The sequence below is a fragment of the Lonchura striata genome, chromosome 1 (genome assembly GCF_046129695.1).
Source record: "Lonchura striata isolate bLonStr1 chromosome 1, bLonStr1.mat, whole genome shotgun sequence".
Lineage (NCBI taxonomy): Eukaryota > Metazoa > Chordata > Aves > Passeriformes > Estrildidae > Lonchura > Lonchura striata.
In genome coordinates, this window is record NC_134603.1 from 142,871,130 (window position 1) to 142,890,429 (window position 19,300).

The 19,300-nt window shown below is 38.7% G+C and overlaps 1 protein-coding gene across 4 annotated transcripts in view; it reads right to left on the reverse strand.

The window, feature by feature from the left end:
* Nucleotides 1-8,835: 8,835 nt before the first annotated feature.
* The window catches only part of NRP1 (neuropilin 1), a 114,076-nt gene continuing 103,611 nt past the window's right edge, over nucleotides 8,836-19,300 (reverse strand). For 2 of the 4 annotated variants that reach the window (XM_021542958.1, XM_021542956.1), the window contains exons 15-18: nucleotides 16,065-16,339; nucleotides 15,488-15,581; nucleotides 13,835-13,894; nucleotides 8,836-12,590 (exon numbers count right to left, since the gene is read on the reverse strand). In XM_021542958.1, coding sequence (XP_021398633.1) covers nucleotides 12,304-12,590; nucleotides 13,835-13,894; nucleotides 15,488-15,581; nucleotides 16,065-16,339 — 716 coding nt within the window. In that variant the 3' untranslated portion in view covers nucleotides 8,836-12,303. The remainder of the gene's footprint in view (nucleotides 12,591-13,834; nucleotides 13,895-15,487; nucleotides 15,582-16,064; nucleotides 16,340-19,300) is intronic. The other 2 variants (XM_021542957.1, XM_021542961.2) reach the window with 1 other exon arrangement.

Here is a 19,300-nt window from a genome sequence, read left to right on the forward strand (position 1 = left end):
GTCAACAAATATACTGCATTGAATGTAAAAATAGATTCAGTGCTAGGAGATATAGCTAAGCTGTTAGGATAAAAGGCTGAAACTGTGGTCTGTGCAAACAGTTATAATGACTATTTCATATTTGAAAGCCTGTGTGAATGTTAATGGGCAGTCTTCTCTGCTTCTCCCATCAGTTAACATTAACTTTGCATTTTCAATTTTTTCTACAGTCTTTAATTTTGGCACTTACTACTTCTCTGTTAGCAGTCCTCTAAGACACTGACATTGTTTTTCAGTGGCAAGAGTGTGCAGTGGCCCTGAACATCGCTCCAAAAAACTCCATCTGACTTTCTGTGCTGCTTTACTTGAGTAAGACCTGTCAAACTGGGTCTGGCAGCACCATTAGCAGGAAGAGCAGTGACATTTTGATAGCTCTGTACTTTCTGCAGCTCCAGCATAGCTCAGCAGATTTGGGGATGTCTGATTTAAAGGGCTTGGAAATGACTAGCCATTTTCCATTTCTCTATCCCCTGTGCATTTTGTTTGCACAATATCTTCTGACATTTGATAACATATGCACCTAAGAGACCACAGATGTCTCCTGCACACACATGCACTAACCTGAGACAATAATCATAAAAGAAAAAAAAAGTGGGTTTTTTAGAATGATTGAAGAGAGAAAATCTTTATCTTCATTCTGCACAATGAGGATGGAGAAATAGAAACTGTTCTTGGAAGTGACTATAATATGAACCATAGAGATTTGCAAATATATTGAAAAGTAACATGAAAATAATATGAGTAGCTGTTTCTTTAGTGCAGCAAGCACCAAAACATCAGAACAAGATTCTTCAATATGGTGATTCATATGGCATCTACTGGGACTGGTCCTGTTTGCCCACATAAATGCAAAAAGAAACAAGACATGTCATGGCCCTTTTATTAAAATATATGTTCAGATAAGAAGCATGATTTTTCCTAATAAAAAACAATCAGAAAAGAGCTGGAGGTTTGCTGCAAGCACAATTGTGTCAATAATAATAACTGTAGTAATTCTTACTAACACTTCTGATGATAGTTTCTTCCAGCTCATTTCAGGGTTCTGACAGGTTTCATTAATATACTCACTAAGCCTTTTTCTGTATTAAAAGCAGATTATGATTTTGGGTCATCCTCATGCTGCCTGTCATGGACGTAAGTATTCTTGTTGCTGAGAAAAATACTTAACAAACTATCTAAAGTAATGGTTAGAAATGTATGTGAAGTTATAAAATAAAGCTGTAAGTTTCAGAAGTTTGAGACTTCCTGAAGAGAATTAAGAGCTGCACCTCTGAAATAGATGCTTTTTATTCACAGAGTTACAAGAGAATAAAACTGTAGGTACAGCAAATCTATAAGAAGAAAACCCTAAGCTTTATGTGAAGTTACACACATAGATCAGAACAAAACCAAAACACAAAAAGAAGTGAGAAAATGAATAGATGATTGTGAGGTAGGTGACTATGGGCCTGAACTGCAGCACTGTAGGAAAGACTATAATTACCTTGTAGAGCCAGAGCAAAACCAATTTAGGAAGCAAATTTAGCAGACCTATAAAAAACGAAGTTGAAATCTTAGTTCTAGACTCTGAATAAAGACATGACTAGACCCAAGGCTACCTAAGTATGAGGGTAGGATAAAGCTTCTTCTTCTTCAAGGCATATCATAAATCTGGAAGTAGCAGTGGCTGACACAGTGATGAAGGATCCAGTGTTCTACCTACCTTCAAACAGTATTTGCATCTATTACCAAACCTGAGCCAGTGGGTTCTGAGACTCCTACTATGGCCTAGGTGGTGAAATTTTTCTTGTGCTCACTGACTAGCAGGTGCACAATGCTTTCAGATGTCAAAACAAGCTATGGTAAAAATCAGTCAGTGGAGTTAAGATCCTTGTCCTTGGTAAAACCAAAGCCACAACTAGTTCGCATGTAGTTAGAAATTATTAGAAGTTTTTTTTTTTCATTTAATTTTATCCATCTAAATATAAGTCCTTAAATCCAAACTATTAATTCAAGCTACTGTACAGACAAGAGAAACTGGGGCTGTACAAGAAAAGTTATTCACCTCATCATGAAGGTGTTTGAAGCAGTGAATGAAACTCACACTTTGGACATGATGTCCAACATAGCCAGTAATAGACAAGCTGGATGCTACTCTTGAAGAGTAATTGACCACATTTTTTCTTAGCATCCCATGCTTTTGATATATTGATCCTAAAATCCAGTAACTGCTCTGGAAAATACAAGAGACAAAGCTGGAAATAGAGGCACTTGATGAACACACGGTGCTCAGAACCACTTGTGGTCACAGCAGCCATTACAGCTCTTCTCTGTGAGGCTGGAAAGCACATTTTCTGTATCTTTTAATAATGATTAGCTTTACAGGACCATGAATTGTAATCCTGTAGGGACTATCCAAATATAAATACTAAATACAAATTCATTTATCTCAAAGAATATTATATGCATAAAACAGTAGAGCAAAGTATTTGCCAAACATTAAAGACTTTCTCAAATCTGAATTAGGAAGTGAACTAAAAGAGCAGAAAGAACAGCCTGAAAATACTTCTGCTTGTAGAGAAGCTCTTTGCATTTTGAAATGCATTATACCATCAGAAGCAACCCACAAGCCTGACTAAAACCTTCAGATATTAAGTAACTGCACACACCTTTACTTTTAGACAAACACTCCATTCTAGTGCTTCTAGTGCTTCTTCACTTTCTGATGTAGAACCACAGCTGCATCTCAGCAGATATGTACATATGTGTGCTTTTGATATTTAATAATGAACAATGTGACATTGGTTAATATGTATATATTGTTAATCAGCAGCAGATCTGAAGAAAGTTGGCAACAAGGTTGAAAGCTCTATTGCCATTGATGTCTAATGAAGTGACTTTAGCAAGTATGTGCCTATATGAAACCACAAAGGTCAGGCTTGTGTTGAACTGTACACTGTATTTGAAACCCAGAAGAAACAGCAATCCATATTAAAGTTCACAGCCTGTGTGAAATGAGACTTGATTAAAATTACACAAGTTGTTAGCTCTGAATTGCTTCTTCATGTGAAAAGAACAAAACTTACCCCACATAACTGTTCAGTATAAAAAGCAGTGAAATCTTCTCGTGCATTTAAATCAGTGTTTAGGATTGTAATAAAACGCATGGTTCAGTTATAATGTGGGGTCAGTAATGCAAGGAGCAAGAAGTATAGCGTTAAATTAAAGAAAATGAGAGATCTGACTGACTATCAGTTTAGCACTATTACTCATGATGAGAAGTAAAATGAAGTTCATGACCCCATCTACTCAGCCTCTACTCTCTGCTCCTTTGTGTCCTTCATCAGGAGGCACTTCCTCAAGGAGATTCATAAATCCATAGTTTTCTCCAATGAATTGGCAAGCACAAATTCTAACTCTTCTAACCACTATACTTCTGTAAACAGAGAAAGAAAAGCTGCTACTCTGAGGCAAGTTACTACATCTTCTAGTTGTGAGAAGTTTGGTATTTTTCTCTTAAACCATATGGTGACATCCTCACAGCATTTTTTCAGTCTGTCTAACTAGTGCTGCATGCATTTGCATACAGTACACAGCACAAGAGAACCAAATGGTGTATAATGATTATTATAATGTATATAACCTATATATTACCCATAGTAATAAGCTGGTAATGGTTTATTTCACTTAGAGAGCAACCTGATCTTTTCCAGAAAGCACCTACAATTCAGGTTTTCATAAGCAGGACTACTAACAGGATCTTTGGTAAGACACTTACCCTATCGAGAAATCCATCTTTTGCAATAATGGCTATTAAGAGCCATAAACTAATTGTAGATAATGGGCTCCCATTCAGCAGCAGTAATTCAGCCACTTTATCAAGATAGATGGCTTTAAGTTGACCACTTTAAGACCTCAGTACGCATGAAGAAAAGGGTATAGATTGTGAAAAGACTTGTTAAAAGTAGCAAAGATGATCCTTAGTCACCTAGAGACTATGGCAGTGAAATAAGAGTCCGGATTTCAGGTGAACTTTCGGTGACCTCCCATTGCAAACAAGGTAGTGATGTAAAACAATCATCAAGCCAGTAGAGGCTGGGTCAGAGGAGCAGCATCAGCTGAGAGAATGGGAGATCTGATCCCACACTGGGCTTCCCAAGCTGCTAAATGGGAGCTGGGGTGCCCTGCACTGTACAAGACAGAGCCTGGGGAAATGTGGCTTAAGTGGCAGCCCTCATCTTAAGAAGAAGAAAGGCCAAAGAAATGAGAAAGGAAGATAATGTAGCGTAGGGCATGAAAAATGCATTGGAAATGCAGGTTATGAGTACAAAATGGTATAATTTCCTGCACACAACTGTTTGGAGAACATGCAAAGGTCTTGGTGTTGAGGGCCTGTGACCTTGCACATGAAGAGTCGTGGTACCACCTTCTCCTTGCCTCAGTCTCAGAGGTGCATGGTTGTGAGGAGAGGGTCTGAAGTGATGCAGGGTCCCCAGGCAGGTGCAAAGGGGAGCCCTTTATTCCAAAAACCCGGCCTTTTTAAGCAATTAGACAGGCATCAGCTACATAGTTTTTAATCATAACAAAAAGTTCAACCAACCACCACAATGTGAACATGTGATGGTTTTTCTAGTTTTTCTTATTTTTCTTGTGTTTCTACCTCTAATTCAGCTGAGTCACTTTCCCACAGCCCTTTTCTGCTTAGCTGAAGTAGCAGCCTGAGCTATGATTTTACATGGCCTTCCCTTCGGAAAGTTTTACCTATATGCAACATGGATTAGTCCATGTGAGTTGTAGGTGGGAACAAGTTGTAGTTCAGTCCATTCCTTGTTTTGCCTCCCATCTTCTGAAGACTGATTAAAAGAGAAACTAATAGAACCAAGATCAAGAAGGTCCTTTCTGATTTACTCTTAACACTGTTTTCCTGCTTTTCTTCCATTTTGTCAGCCATGCTTGGGGTAAAACCAATACTTGCCTACTTTGATATTCCTGTGTTCTCATCACTTGGCAGACTTGTTGACCCTTTCCAGATGTTACAGGTTAATTTTCAGAGGGTTTCAGTAGCCTGTCTCCTTACTGCTTCACAGACATCTCAAATACTACCTTCCTCATTCCACAACTTTCCTTTTCACTCCACAAAAATATATTTTAAAATAAAATAAATTTATATTTCTTTACACATTCAGTGGATTTTTAAAGTAATGTAAATAGAAGGTAGATAGAGCTATCTTTTGTATTGTTTGTTTTGTTTTTCTTGATGCTAGACCTATGAGAAACATAGATTAGCAGTTTAAAAGTAGAGAAAGATGAAACACTGTGGTCTACTTAGTAGTCTCAAAAGGCAAAATGAGTGTGATACACTGACCCACCCTGGTATGCTCACAGTTATAAAGCTAGTAAGTAAATATTTAGTAAGAATATTGATATAAATATTTAATTAATGCAAAGATATCAGGCATGATGTTGAAAGCACTGAGGCTTCCTGAAAGGTAGATTATTTATTAAAGATGTAGTGTCTGAGTCTCTGATATGGAGTACACTTCCCCAGCAGGGATGTGGAAGAGGAGGTGCTGGAAAAAGTGGGTTCTTCTCTCTTCTGACACATGGTATGTGTGGCATTGGGTGGCTTATTTCAGGCTATTCCTTCCTTAGTAATGCATAGGGAAATACAGAAATATTTGAGCAGTGAATGAATCAGAAATTGCACTACAGAAAAATATATCAATAGTAGATCACACAAGCCAGTAGTTCAGCAATTTAGTTTGAAACAAGTGGCATAAACCAACATGTTGCAGAGAAAAGGGAATAATGGTGAAAAGATTTCAAGATGAAAATGATGCATGAAGAATGCCAGTGTTACAGCCCTGAGATGCTGCCTGGATCTTCAAAGCCACATCCACACCTGTTGCCTCTCTGAGTTAAGTGATCCACCATTCAGGTTCAGCTAACAGATGGGTTGGTACCCCCACTCCCTTCTTCCACGCCTGTGGATTTAAAAAGTGCCTGGCAGGTGCTGGAAACATTTTTATATTGCAGATTTTTTTTAGAATTGTGAAGTTGTTTTTTTTTATTCTGTCAGGGAAAATGAAGTAGTCAAAATGAAGGGAGTTTCCTGGTAATTCTCTTAGCAGCTCCTGTCACCAGAAGCACTTGTTTCCTCAGGCAAGCCCTTTATCCTTCAGACTCAACAGTGAATCCCTCAGTCTGTCATGGCAGCACCTGCCAAACCCTGCCAAACCTTGTCCTTACCTTCTACCCCTGAGAGAAACACCAGACCTCTCTCTCTGGTACCAATATACTTCAGTAAGACTGCAATTCCTTTTTCAGTTCAGACCTACATCACTCATTATGGAAACACAACTATCTGTAATAAAATACAGTGCATGGTGCACAGTGATGCAGTACGATGACAGGGATGTGAATCAAATGTCTGAGAGATGAGTAAAAACAATGTAAATTTAAAGAGGAGAATATGATTATTGAAGATGGAATTAGGTTTGGACACATGATAAGACTCCATCCATCTGTGAAAAATGCCAGAAGATTTTTTAATGAGATTTTCCATTATAAACGTGGAAACACCATCAGTCCTGAGGTGATAAGATTAGAGCTTGATTGTGTGTAGCTATGAGAATGGAAATATATATAGAGAACTGACCTACTGTGGAAAAGCAATTAGGGACTACAGGGGGACTAATCAGCAAATAAAACAGCTATACAACATATCCCGTGGCAAAGAAAAAAACCAACAAAATCAGACATACTCTGTTACAATTTAACAGACATTTGTAGATAAAATTGTGGTTATGGGTGACTTGAGGCATAAAATGTTATAAAATAGGAAATTAAAGCTCTAATAAATTAATGTTGCTTGAACCAATATACTGTTAGGCATAATGTATTGCAAAGGACAGGACAATTAAGGAATGGGAAGGGAAGTACATATGGATGTCCATATGCTACAATCTGAAAATCCAACCCAACTTTGACATTTCACTTTGGCAGAACAACTTAGAAGAATCGACTTGGGAATGGACTAATTGTACATATGACAAGACCTGTGAGGGTCAAAATTATGGCTGTATTAGCTTGCACCTGTCAGGTCTTCATGTGCCTCATAAAAAGTAGGTTCTGAGGCTGGAGGGGCTTCCTCTCCACCAGGACTGGCAGCCTCACTTCGAGGGCAGGTGGCACAGGTGGGCACTGCTGTCATTTCCATGCTGCTCACACAACCTTACACCAGCAGTGCTGCCCCCACCCTCTCCTCTGCATCTGCCTTTCGCTGTGCAATTTTATGTCCTGCCAGAAGGAAAGGAAATGGGATTGGCTACATGGCTGCTGGATGTGGGATGGTACATTTCAGTGGATAAATAATAAATGGGTTTGCTTTCACTACCTGCCACAGACCCCTCTTACAGACCATGACCCACATGGCTGTGCACTTCTGGCACTGTTTGTCTGTAGCTGACCCATCTGTTATTTCCATCTACTCCTTTTCTTCAAGTTTTCAAGTTATATTCTGAAAAGTGATTCAGATTGCATGGCACCATTTTTGTTCTTGCTTTATGCAGCCTATTTAGTGTGGAAGACTGAAGGTTTAGTGCCAAGCACTTGTTAGCTTCTAGGCAAATTAATGTTATCTGAATGAAAGAAAGAGAATTTTACCTTTAAATACTTGTCTCTCTTTCTTGAGCTTCACCCTCAATAGATTCACTTTATAGATTTCCCTTTTTCACTGATCAGTTCTATTGCCATTAATTTTGGCTAGTTATCACAGAAGCAGAATGCCATGAAGTACACCTCTAATGAATTTGGGTATAGGGGTTCTATGGACAGCAACTTTCACAACCACCTTTTGGGAGCAATCCCTACTCTGAGCAGGCATTTTGCTCAGGTGCTTGCTGGAGTTTCATCTCACATTTTAAACAGGTACACACAACGCTGCTCCCTTGAGGAGACAAGATTCAATACATTCTTTTCAAGTGTTAACAATGATCAAGTTTATGGTAATAGGTACAGTATTTTTCCCATGAGTAGTAAAGTAGCTGAAGTAAAATGTTTATACTCCACCTAATGACATACTGACAGTCTGTGCTTTGTTCGTGTGTGCAATGTAAAGAAAAGATTTGTCAAACTTTAATGTGCAGAGTGCTGAGTATTAAAAGGAAACAAAATAGGCAAGTATTGCATAGAGCATGAAATGTTGAATCTAAAGCTTCTGATCTGGATGCAAGCTTAGTCAAGGTCTCTCTGCACATGACCATACGTTCCACACATGAATTTGGCACCCAACTGATGCCAAACCAGGCCAAATAGGCCACCCTGTCTGCATTTGCTCCAATCATCAACCTGTGCTCTGCCTTGGGCAATTTGGCCATGGTTGAATAAGTCCTGATGACTCCCCTGGAAATTTGCAGGGAGCTTGGTGAAAACCTTACCACAGGAGCAGGGACTTTGTGGAGTAACACACCAACGTGGGCAGGACTTGGCAGTAAACCTCCCCCCTGCCCAAGGGGGGTGTAACACCTGCACAGGGCGTTACATTGGGTGGCCCATGGCAAGGGGCAGTGGTAGCAAATTTGTCCTCTTAAATCCCAGTTGTTTGGCTAAAAAGCAGGTTGTGGGAGTGTATTCCATCAAGGAAAGAGAATGGGTCAGGCAAAGGTGAAAACCTCTATCCTAAACAATCAACAAATCCACCAAGATGTCCTCTGGAGCTGCCTACTACCAAATACATTGTGCTTGTGGCAAGATGCTAAATAAAACCATCCATTTAATAATACCAATAAATTTTAGTATAATAAAATACATCAGCTATGGGATATTTTATGAAAATGTTTAATTCAACTGTTTCTTTGGAATGTAGTAGTCATAGTTTGGAAATTTAAGTTACAGTTCAGTTCTATGTGATTTTTTTATGCTACTCAGTGTCTGAGAATACAAATGTCATTTAAAGTTAAGGCTTCGCTGTTCATTTTGAAACAACAATTTACAAGTGTCATATTGTCATAGAAAATAAAAATTTCTGTAAAAAAAATTTGCACAAAGTTTTATGATGGTACAAAACATGAAGCAATAATATACCAGTAAAATGAAATCATTTTACTACAGAAGATTTTTATAGTTTTTCAATAAAGAAAAAAATATGTTATTTTACACTTTAAAAATTATGAAACAATCTAAAACAATATAAACTGAACATTTTGTAACACTGCCTTTACAAATTAATAACTTTATAAACATATAATTTCTTAAATATATTTATCAGTGCAAGATACTTTTCAATGTAAAGTTGCAGTATCATTTTTCCTTTATTGAAGGGTAACTTTAATTCTATTACCTTCAGAGAAATAAAATCTTCAGTGCTAGATCCTCATTATCATAGTTATGTCTGAAGACCACAAAGGAGATATTTTTTTTTTAATATTCACTATTCTCAGTATGTTAAAAGAAGGAAAAAACCCACCAAATACAGCTTTTCTATTCAAATAGATCAAGAACCAAAGCTGGTCTGGAATCTATTGAAATCAGTGGGAATATTTCAAAAGGTTTTGGGCTTGGGCTCCCCAATGGGATTTTCTCTTCAAGGCAATATAAGCATGTAGCTCTTAGTCAAGTTAGTGGACTAGAAGTTTTTTCAGCTAAGGGGAATAGACTCTTAATTCCTGACTCACACAGTGGTGGTCTGATGAAAATAGTTTTGAAAAATCCTTTTCTTCTTTGGGTTAATTAACTAGCTGCTGCAATGCCATTATGGTCCAATTACAGTGTTAGAAACCAATGAAAATTCTACCTCTGACAAAGTGAGTCTGTCGCTTGGGACATCTCATGGACTAACTTTTAGGCAAAACTTTCAGGCCTTAGGTGAACTGTCTCACCCCTTGGAGGATCCCAGGTTGGGAGGCTGGGGAGGTAGCTCTTCCATCAATCTAAGGTTTGATGATCTGAAGTGGGTGTTTGGGTTTTCATGATAGTCATTGCCTTTAGGACTCCTCTGAAGTAGCAACTGTCCATGCTTTTTTTTCTACTGGGTCATCCTTTAAAATATTTTCAACTTCAAACCTCATTTTCACCTACTGTCTCCCTCCTTTTTCTTCAATTTCTGGGTTACTAGTGGATTTTGTACATATTTTTCTATTTTATCGTTCATACTGGTGAAATTATGCACTTACAAAACATATGGTGTGTAAATGGAGGTGGATTCTTTTGCTCCAAGCAATTCAAGGCTGAATTAGCCCTTCTTTAATCCTAATCCTGGACAGGATATTTTATTGCTCTTCTACAAAAGCAATTTTGGAAAAGACTAACTCAGGAAGTCCCAATCGCTTCCCTGACTCTACTCAAGAATTTCAATGAGGAAAAACATGAGTTCAGCACTTGGTAGGATGTTCCTTTCCCCATGTTTGCACTGTTTTTCTCTGCTGGTTGGTGGATACCCAGGGGAAGGCTGATGCTGCCCCCCATCATGGCTGTGCTGTGTGCAGGTCACTGCAGAAACCCAGGGGCTCCCCTTGCACCTGCAGGAGGGGAATGACCCCTCTGCTCTCCCACTGCCTTGTACAGACCCCTGCAGGAAACATGCTCTTATTTCTTTTTACCCTGTTGGACCAGCTGCATAGGCTGTTGAATATTATTTAACCATTAGTATTTGCCCTAAAATATTTAAAAAATTGTCCCACCATTGTCAAGCACATTTTCCCAACAGCTTAGAATACTCAGTTCACTGCATTGGTCACTGCCTGCACTTGTGGTCAAACAGAAACCTCCTGGTATGAAATGCCAATTGGATATAAAATGATGGTAAGAACATACATTGTGGGATTTCATTCTGCCCTCAGCACACACTCCTAAGCTCAATTAGCATTGATTAGCATGAAAATACGTGGTTACTGAGAGAACAGAACTCCGAGTTCAGGTAGGGGCAGGAGGAGGAAAGTTTCTCTTTTTAAAGGCAATCTTTTCTGTAAGGGAAGCATTTTCCCCAGTGTAATTAACAGGCATGCTGTTCAGGATAAAAGACATGTTTCATGACATTCAGGAAAAAAGATACTGTCACTTTATGCTGTTAAGAAGAAACCCAAAGTTCGACTTTGGAGGATAAAGTTAAGAATTTTCCCTTATTTTTTAACACAAACTCTAATAAAATCCTTTGCCATTACCAGCAAGTTAAAGCTGAAGTTTTCTTTCCTTGGCAATGGCAAATGCTTATGAAACCTACTCAGAGAGACAAAGAGAGAGAGAAAGAGAAGAGAAAGGGAGAGAGATTTTACATTTGAAAATACATTCTATATGAAAGAACAATAAAAGGGGATATTGCAGCTTTATACAAAAGGGTCAAGAGACATGAATTGAAATACAGAAAGCAGAACAATCAAGCCAGGTTGTCAAATCTGATTAGCCCTTGCCTTGGCTGAGGCTGTTTTCTTACACTAAAATATACTTTTCTTTTAGTCAGTGAGCCATCAGAATATGATTAAAGACAAGGGCGAAACTGCAGAGAAGCTGTAGTTAATGTTAACACAATGAGAAGCAGTACAAACAAAAAGGCACTTGAGAGGACATACACTAGCCAGTGCCAAGGACTTTTTTTGTTTAGTTTTTAGGCAGTACACTTGGTTACCAGTTGTGTCTGATGATGGCACATACTCTTTTATGGAGTTCACAAGCACAAAATTTAGTACAACACTGAAAAACATCAATAAAATTTGACAGTATTGCTTCGTAAACAGAGCTGACACGCTATATCGGTACTGATGCAGCAGTACTTTCAAAAACATCCTAACCCTTCTTTGCCTATGCACAACACGAGCAATTATACACAAATACAGGTGTAGAAGTCCACTAAATTGCTGTTACTCCAATATTTTCTGGGCACTGAGCTACAGACAGCATGTCCATCCAAAGAACCCCACTGAATACATTTTGTGACAGCATCTTGGATTTTGCACAGTAAAAACAAAATTATCCATTAACAGAAAACAGAAGAGAGGGAGAGAAAAAAAGACAAAATGAACTATAAGTCAATCATACTTGGTCTCAACACCAGCATTCGATTATTTCAAATAAAACCAACAGAAAAAGCAGACTGTACATGATTCAGGTTGTTAACACAGATTGTTGTCCATGTTCATCGGTTACACACTCATTGAAGCTCCTGAGAAAAGCTTGGCTCAGTGTCATCAATGCACTTTTCAGCCTGTACAGTAAAAGATCAACAGTTCCCCAGCACGACTGAGCTATGTCCTTCCATCCCAACTCTCTGACTTCTCCAGTTGCTTTATGCCTTCATGCTTCTGAGTATGAATTCTGTGTGTTTAGTTTATCTTTTTTCAGTTTTACACCATCGACCAGTTCAAAGTTATAATTCTCCAGTGCAGACAAGTTCCTCTCCGACATCCCATTGTGCCAACAGGCACAGTACAGCACAACTCCACAGATGGCTCCTAAAAGCACCCCGAGTGCACTCATGGCTATGATGGTAATGAGGATTGGATCTAGGGTCTTCAGGACATTGCCTGGCTTCCTGGAGATGTCATCATAGTCGTCACCTGTGCGGTATGGAGGTGTAAACCCTGAAATTGAATAAAGAATTGCAAAATTTTCAGAACTGATCTTAGTGAGAACTTTGTCTAATGAATTGGAAATTTTAAGAAGACCATGACTAATTTTTTAACATAAGTTTTTTACATAATTTTAAAACCTAGCTTCTGCAAATAGCCATAAATAGATGAAAACTGTATTGTGGCCTAAATAGCTGTGGATTTTTTCCAGAATGTTGTCCAGTCTTTAAATCTGTTAGTAGAGCTGTGGTTCTGCCTTGGATTAAGTGGGAGTCTATGGAGTCAGTAAGGAGGCCTTTTAATTATATTTTGCCATGTTGCAGTATATAGCTCAAAAATATTTATCAAATCCTACTCAGCTCAGTGTGAGAGGTTAGAGCCTTAGACATCAGTTAGGAATATCTAGCCATTTTATTTCTACTTCAATGACTTTAGGATTGAATCTTGAAGTGCAAATAGCGGCAGAACTGACACAGAAGAGTACTCTGCCCTCTTGTGTAAAATATTCACTGGGTATCATAATGTTCTCCCTCAACTTACTTAGTTTATGAAAATGATCCAAAAGCAGCAAACCCTGTAATTGTTGCTGGAAAAGCCAAAAAGTCTTTTTGGACAAACTCACTCTCTTTCACTGAAATCAATTATAGCAATCCTGTTGACTGTAACAGAAAAAGATGAAGCTCATTGCCTGAAAAATGCAAGTATATTTTATTATTGGAACAATATGAAAATTATGACCCATTTAATGATCCGTTTACCGTCATCATCATTGGAAATGATAATGCTTTGCTAGACTGGTCATAAAATGGCATTTTCAGCCAGGTCTGTGAAACATTTAACCTGAAGAGTTTTGAGCCTAATTACTGAGGCACAGTACGAGTCATAAATTGTAAGATATAATGATAGTGCTTTCTTCAGCAGTGGACAAGCCTTCTAGATAACAAAATATTGAGGAGCTATAATGTGCTTGCATATATATGAATATAATGTAACAAATTAGGTATATGAAATTTGAAATGTTTCAGATAGGCAAAAATAATAAAAAGGACATAAGTCCCTATGACATGGAAGAATAAAACTATTACAACCTTCAAATAAATGTGAGACTTCTAATAATCTCATCCAGAAAAATCATAACACCTTAATACAATATGCAGTCAGAGAACAAATCTATAAATAAATAAATAGAATGCAAAAATTCACATTAAAATACACATTAAAATTCATTCCCTTTTAAGAAATAACGCAAATTTTACCTGTTTGATTACTTTCTGGGTCTTCTTCTTCATCTATTTCATTCTCCACATCAGTTGATTCTAATGAAGCAAAAGAATTGACATTGATTATTAGGGTTACAAACACTGATTGACTATCATGCTGGCAATAATGGTATAGCAGATTTTCCTGTGTCAGAGCATCATTATGGTGGCTTGACAGAGCTGTTCATTATAATGGGCTCTCAAAATTAATGGAGAAAAAAAGAAAGATTAAAAAACTCCCCTCCGCCCAGTCTTGGCACAATTTTAGTTATCAGCAGGGGATTTCCATGCTTGGAAAAGAGAAATCAGTGTGATGAATTAGCATCTCGTTCACTGTATTTACAATTTTGGAGCCCAATTCCATAACACTTCATCAGCATAGGCATAGTTAATCACAAGAATAATTTCATTGGCTGCAGTGAGACCACTTGTGTTTGGATTTCAGACTGAGCTTTTGGGTTTTGTTCCCTCAGGCAGAAATCTTTGCTCAGCATTTGGTTTGAACAACCAAAACACAGTGATAGGAAAGAAGTTATTTTCCTTGCTCATGCTGGAGTCAATTAAATGCAGACATTGTGGTCTCAGCACCTCTCTTGGCACTGGGGACACTCCAGGAGGACTAAGCAGTGTGTCCTGCCTTCCTTTCCTGCCAATTGCCACTCTGGTGGCATTTGATAAACCCCAGGGGTTGGACTACATGGTAAAAATATTGTTTCCTCATCCTCCAGTGAAATTACCACATAGCTGAAGACTGTCATGTTACCCTCAAAAGGATGTTAGCTACAAAAGGTTAGGAACACCCTCTATTATTGCTCTTAGTTGTATTGTTAACTCACACAGAATAAATTTATCTTCTTAATGCTAAGAGTTCTCATTTCTATTCTCTCTTTTATATAAAAGTAATTGCTTCATCTCCACTATGAAGGACAGTGTTCTGTTGCTTGTGTCTATCTGGGGCTGCTGCTGCCAAATTACGTGCAGTATGCAATGTGCATATGATCAGCAGTGACTGGAATAACTCAAGGGCTGGAATAAATAACTGGCCAGGAATAAAAGGGCTCAAAGAGCATCTCAGGAATAGCCTGGCACAGATGTGGGAAAGGCCATATCCTAATATTGCTTTGTGTCCCACATGTCTGGGAGCTGACAACTACAGCAAATGAGCTACAGCAAACTCAGAATGACAGGACATCAGAGGACAGAGCAGAGGCCTTTTCACCCTTTCTGCTTATCCTGTAAGGCTTTGATGTGGCCCTTTAAGAAAAATTAAGAGGGCCTAGTAGTAAGTGATCTAAAAAAGGGAGAAGAAATAAAATTGGATTTTGTGCATTAGGTAAAATAGGGTCCTGCAATAGGAAAAGCAGAGAAATTGAAAAAGGGCAGCAATATGAAATACAGGGAGAGACATGAAATTGTGAATTTGCTGTGACCCATGTCAGTAGGATGCCAGTTTTGATCCAGACTGCTGCCATATCAAGGTGACACCAGTGGCACTGACCATGAATAAAGCTATGGGCTGAATCAGGATATTTTCAGTGGAAACATAACTAATAATTATCTATCCCTTTCTCACAGATAAAACCAGCTATCAAAACAAAATAAATAATATTTTGGATGAGAACTCTCTATGTTCTTGCTAGTCACACTTACTTCGGCAATCCTCTTGTGCTATGTGATTGTCAATTTTAATATCATCCACAGCAATTCCTCCGGTTCCTTTTCCAATTTCTCCCTCAATAACCACCTGGAAAAACAAGACAGTGTGTTTTCATGCTAGCATACAACTGCAGCAGTCAGGATTTCTTAATCAGTTATTAACACAGATCTTCACTTGCCATGATGTCACTCTCATGCTTCAATTGTGGCCTGAAAATCAGCATTGCTTTTATTAACTTATACAGGCAAATGTAAATTATGTACTGACACGACTTTATGACAGACTTTTACATCAGCAAAACTGTGGCAAAGAGGCAGTTTTGTGACTGATGATAAATGATATATAAAGTATTTATCTGGCCTCTGATAAGAAAGTACTTGTATCACAGTAATCTGAGATACCATGAAATATTTCACTATTATTAGTCACAGCAAGCGTAGCTCATCTGTAGGTGTAATATTATCTACATAAATCCTCCAGTGCCATCTTTTACTGTGGTGTATAAAACACGGCCAGCAAGGTGCTGCTGGCCTTGGCCGTGGTAGCTCAGCGAGGAGCAGCCAAGCTCACCTGGTAGTGTTTCACAGACTTGTGAAGAAGAACACGTCCCTCCTTCCAGTAGTTTGCCTGGTGGCCGCTCAGGGTCCACAGCACCTGGTCGTATTCATCCGGCTTTTGGTAGCGCAGTTTGATCTTGAGGGTGCCGACGTGCGCGCCGGACATGTGGTACCAGAACGTCATGCAGTGGGCAGAGTTCTGCGAGTAAATCACGGGGCTCAGCAGTCGGGCGACTTTGCCTTTCTGGCTTTCATCAGCTTGTGAGTAAATGAAGTTGCCATCTCCTACTGTGACAGAAGGACTGTGTTAAGAATAGCCACCAGCTTTAATTTTCTTTGTCAACATAAGAATCCCTGACCGCCCCATATCTTTTGCTTTCTTTCCATGCTGATGGCTCAAGCATCACAAAAAAAGAGTCAGAGTGCATTGTTTTGGGAGCTCTAGGAAAGCTGATACTCTTTGAGAAGAGGGCCACAAAGCTGATCAAAGGGCTGGAGCACCTCTCCTCTGAGGACAGGCTGAGAGTTGGGGTTATTCAGCCTGGAGAAGAGGAAGCTCTGGGGAGACCTTATTGCAGCCTTTTAGCCACTAAAGGGGACTTACAACAAAGATGAGGACAAACTTTTTAATAGGGCTATTAGTAACAGCCTAGAGGGTAATTATTTTAAACTAAAAGAGAGTAGATTCAGACTAGATATAAGGAAGAAATTTGGTGGGTGGTGAATCATTGACACAGGTTGTCCAGAGAGGAAGAAGACCCAACCTCTCCAGAAACATCCAAGGTCAAGTTTGAAGATGTCCCTGGTCACTGCAGGGATGTTGGACTAGATGACCTTTAAAGGTCCTGTAAAACCCAAGCAATTCTATTATTCTACCCTTTTTTTGGCCACCTCCTCTGCTTTTCACCAGGGTGTTTTGTGCCAAGAGTAAGCCCTTACAACGTGCTCACCTCATGAAACACACAAGGCATTTGCTTTTGTTAAGGGAAGGAGGCACAAGCATGTTTGGTGAGACAGCATTATGTGCTCCATTAGACAGTGTGCACCTCCTGAAAACAGCCATCTCTGGTTCAACAGTCTAGAGAGAAATCCCTGGGGCCTACTCTATGTTAATTGTGCAAAGAGCTATTAAAAAAAAATTATGTTTGAAGTAATCTGTGCTCAAGAGGCAAGATTAGAACGGAAAGAATGCTGAGAAGGGTGAAATGGCTTTGAACACCCATGGCCAGAGATCAGGAACTGAGATTTGAAGCATGTTCCCAAACAGAGGCTGAACGTTGTTGCAGATGGTGTCAGAATTACGCCCTTGATTTTTGTAACAATATGTTGGGGTCTATATATTTATGAACCCTTTTCCTGAAAGAGTAAGATTATAGCTGATACTTTCTCAAGGGCATGATGGATTTATACTCGTTGAAATCTGAGCACCTAATACCCTTAACTTGGAAACTTACTTTCTCAATCATGCTGAGAGAGAAGCATGTGGGAGTGTGATTAGTTTGGTAACAGAAAATTGCTAAGTAAGATACTGACTATAGAATTACATCAGCCACACATCCATTCCAGTCAGCTTTTGAACAGTGTCTTTGCAGAGAGTCATGGTGGAAAAACACCAAGTTCATCCTGGGGTGTGTAAGAATAGATTGCATGTGCAATGCACTCACACAAAAGGATGGAGTCAGCATTTATTGACATCATCCTACTGAGAGTAGGAAGGATAAAAGTAATAATAATAAAATACTATTTCTCGAGAATTGCTGAAATAAGTATACATATAACTTTTTATACCGACACCCAAAAGAAAGAAAAGTAAAAAGAGGCAAAAGAAGATGTCTTGCAAGGGTGGTGTTTTGTCAGCATTGGTCTTTGCCTATACATAACGTCCTTTAATTTCATGTGAAATAGTGCATTATTAGATTGCAATGGTATAGTCCTGCACCAATGAAGACAGGAAGATGAGCATTGCTACTCTTGTAAGCAAGACAGAGTAGTGAGATGGGAACTAGGAACTAAGAGGAGGGGGTTAAACTCAGTGGCTAGACCTAATAAATAAGAAAGGAGCATGTTTCTTCTAACATGAGAAAAGAGTGTTTTCTTTTGTTTGGATCTTTCTGTGAGCAGTAGAGGTATCCTGTCCAATATGCATGTTGAACAATTGTATAGAAGATGATGTTATATTGTAAAAAAAATTAAGCTTTTTTTTTTTTCCCTCTGTCTTTCTGCACTAACATCTTGTCCAGCTTCTCAAACAGGAATGATTATGTCTATATTTTCTTTACAACTTTGCTTCTGTGCAGAGCAGCACAACGTGCAAATCTCATCAAAGAATGGGGAAATCCAGAGGGAGGAAAAAGGAAAATAATCACAGCATTAGGATGGCTGTCTGAGTTGGAAGACCTAACACTGGCCAGATTTCATCACAAGATAAATAATTTGAAGTGACATGCAGTGTATCCTGCCGTCTACAAGCAATTGCTGTTGAAGATTACACCTGTGTATTTTTTCAGCTTTACATGTGTCTGAGAGAAAGATATGCCTGGGAGTTGCTCACTGTGCTTCTCCAAATATATATGGTGGCCTTGTTGTGCAGCTTTGGGACATCAGTGTCATTCAGACTGCTCATGATCTATGTTCACACCCACCCCACTTTGCCTGCTGGCAGGCAGGTCACAAAACTGGCAGGTGAAGGTACTCTTAGAGTCCAAGGAGAATCTTGGAAAATACTGAAACTGCAGTAGAAGAAAAAGGGACTGCCTTTAAGATTTACTAAAACTACAGCTCATGGAACAAATAAGTTTTCTGTACTAGCAGGGCCCAGTGGAAACAACAAAATCTCATTTGAAGAATATAATTTCTTCATCTCCTGATTGAAAATGAGTTCTTTCTCTATAATCCTTGATGGCAAAGTGCAGATAGCTCTCATTTTCAGAATATTATTGCAGTGCCAGGTCAGGAACTCTGTCTTCATTGTCTTAATTAGAGCTTTACTTATGCATGCCTTTTAGATTTTGTCAGTCTCTGGCTAACATAGCTTTTAACCTCCTTTCAATGTCAGATCCTACTGAGCCATTTCACTTTTCTCTACATCAATTTTTCCACCATTACAGCCTTCACTTCAACTAACTGCATTTAGTTAATTTGATGCCATTTATTTGTACAATGCCATTTATAGTCAAAGTATTACAAGTTTTTTTTTTTTTCCCCCTGAAACTACTGTTCTTGTCTTAAGATTCAATTGAAAGTGTCTCA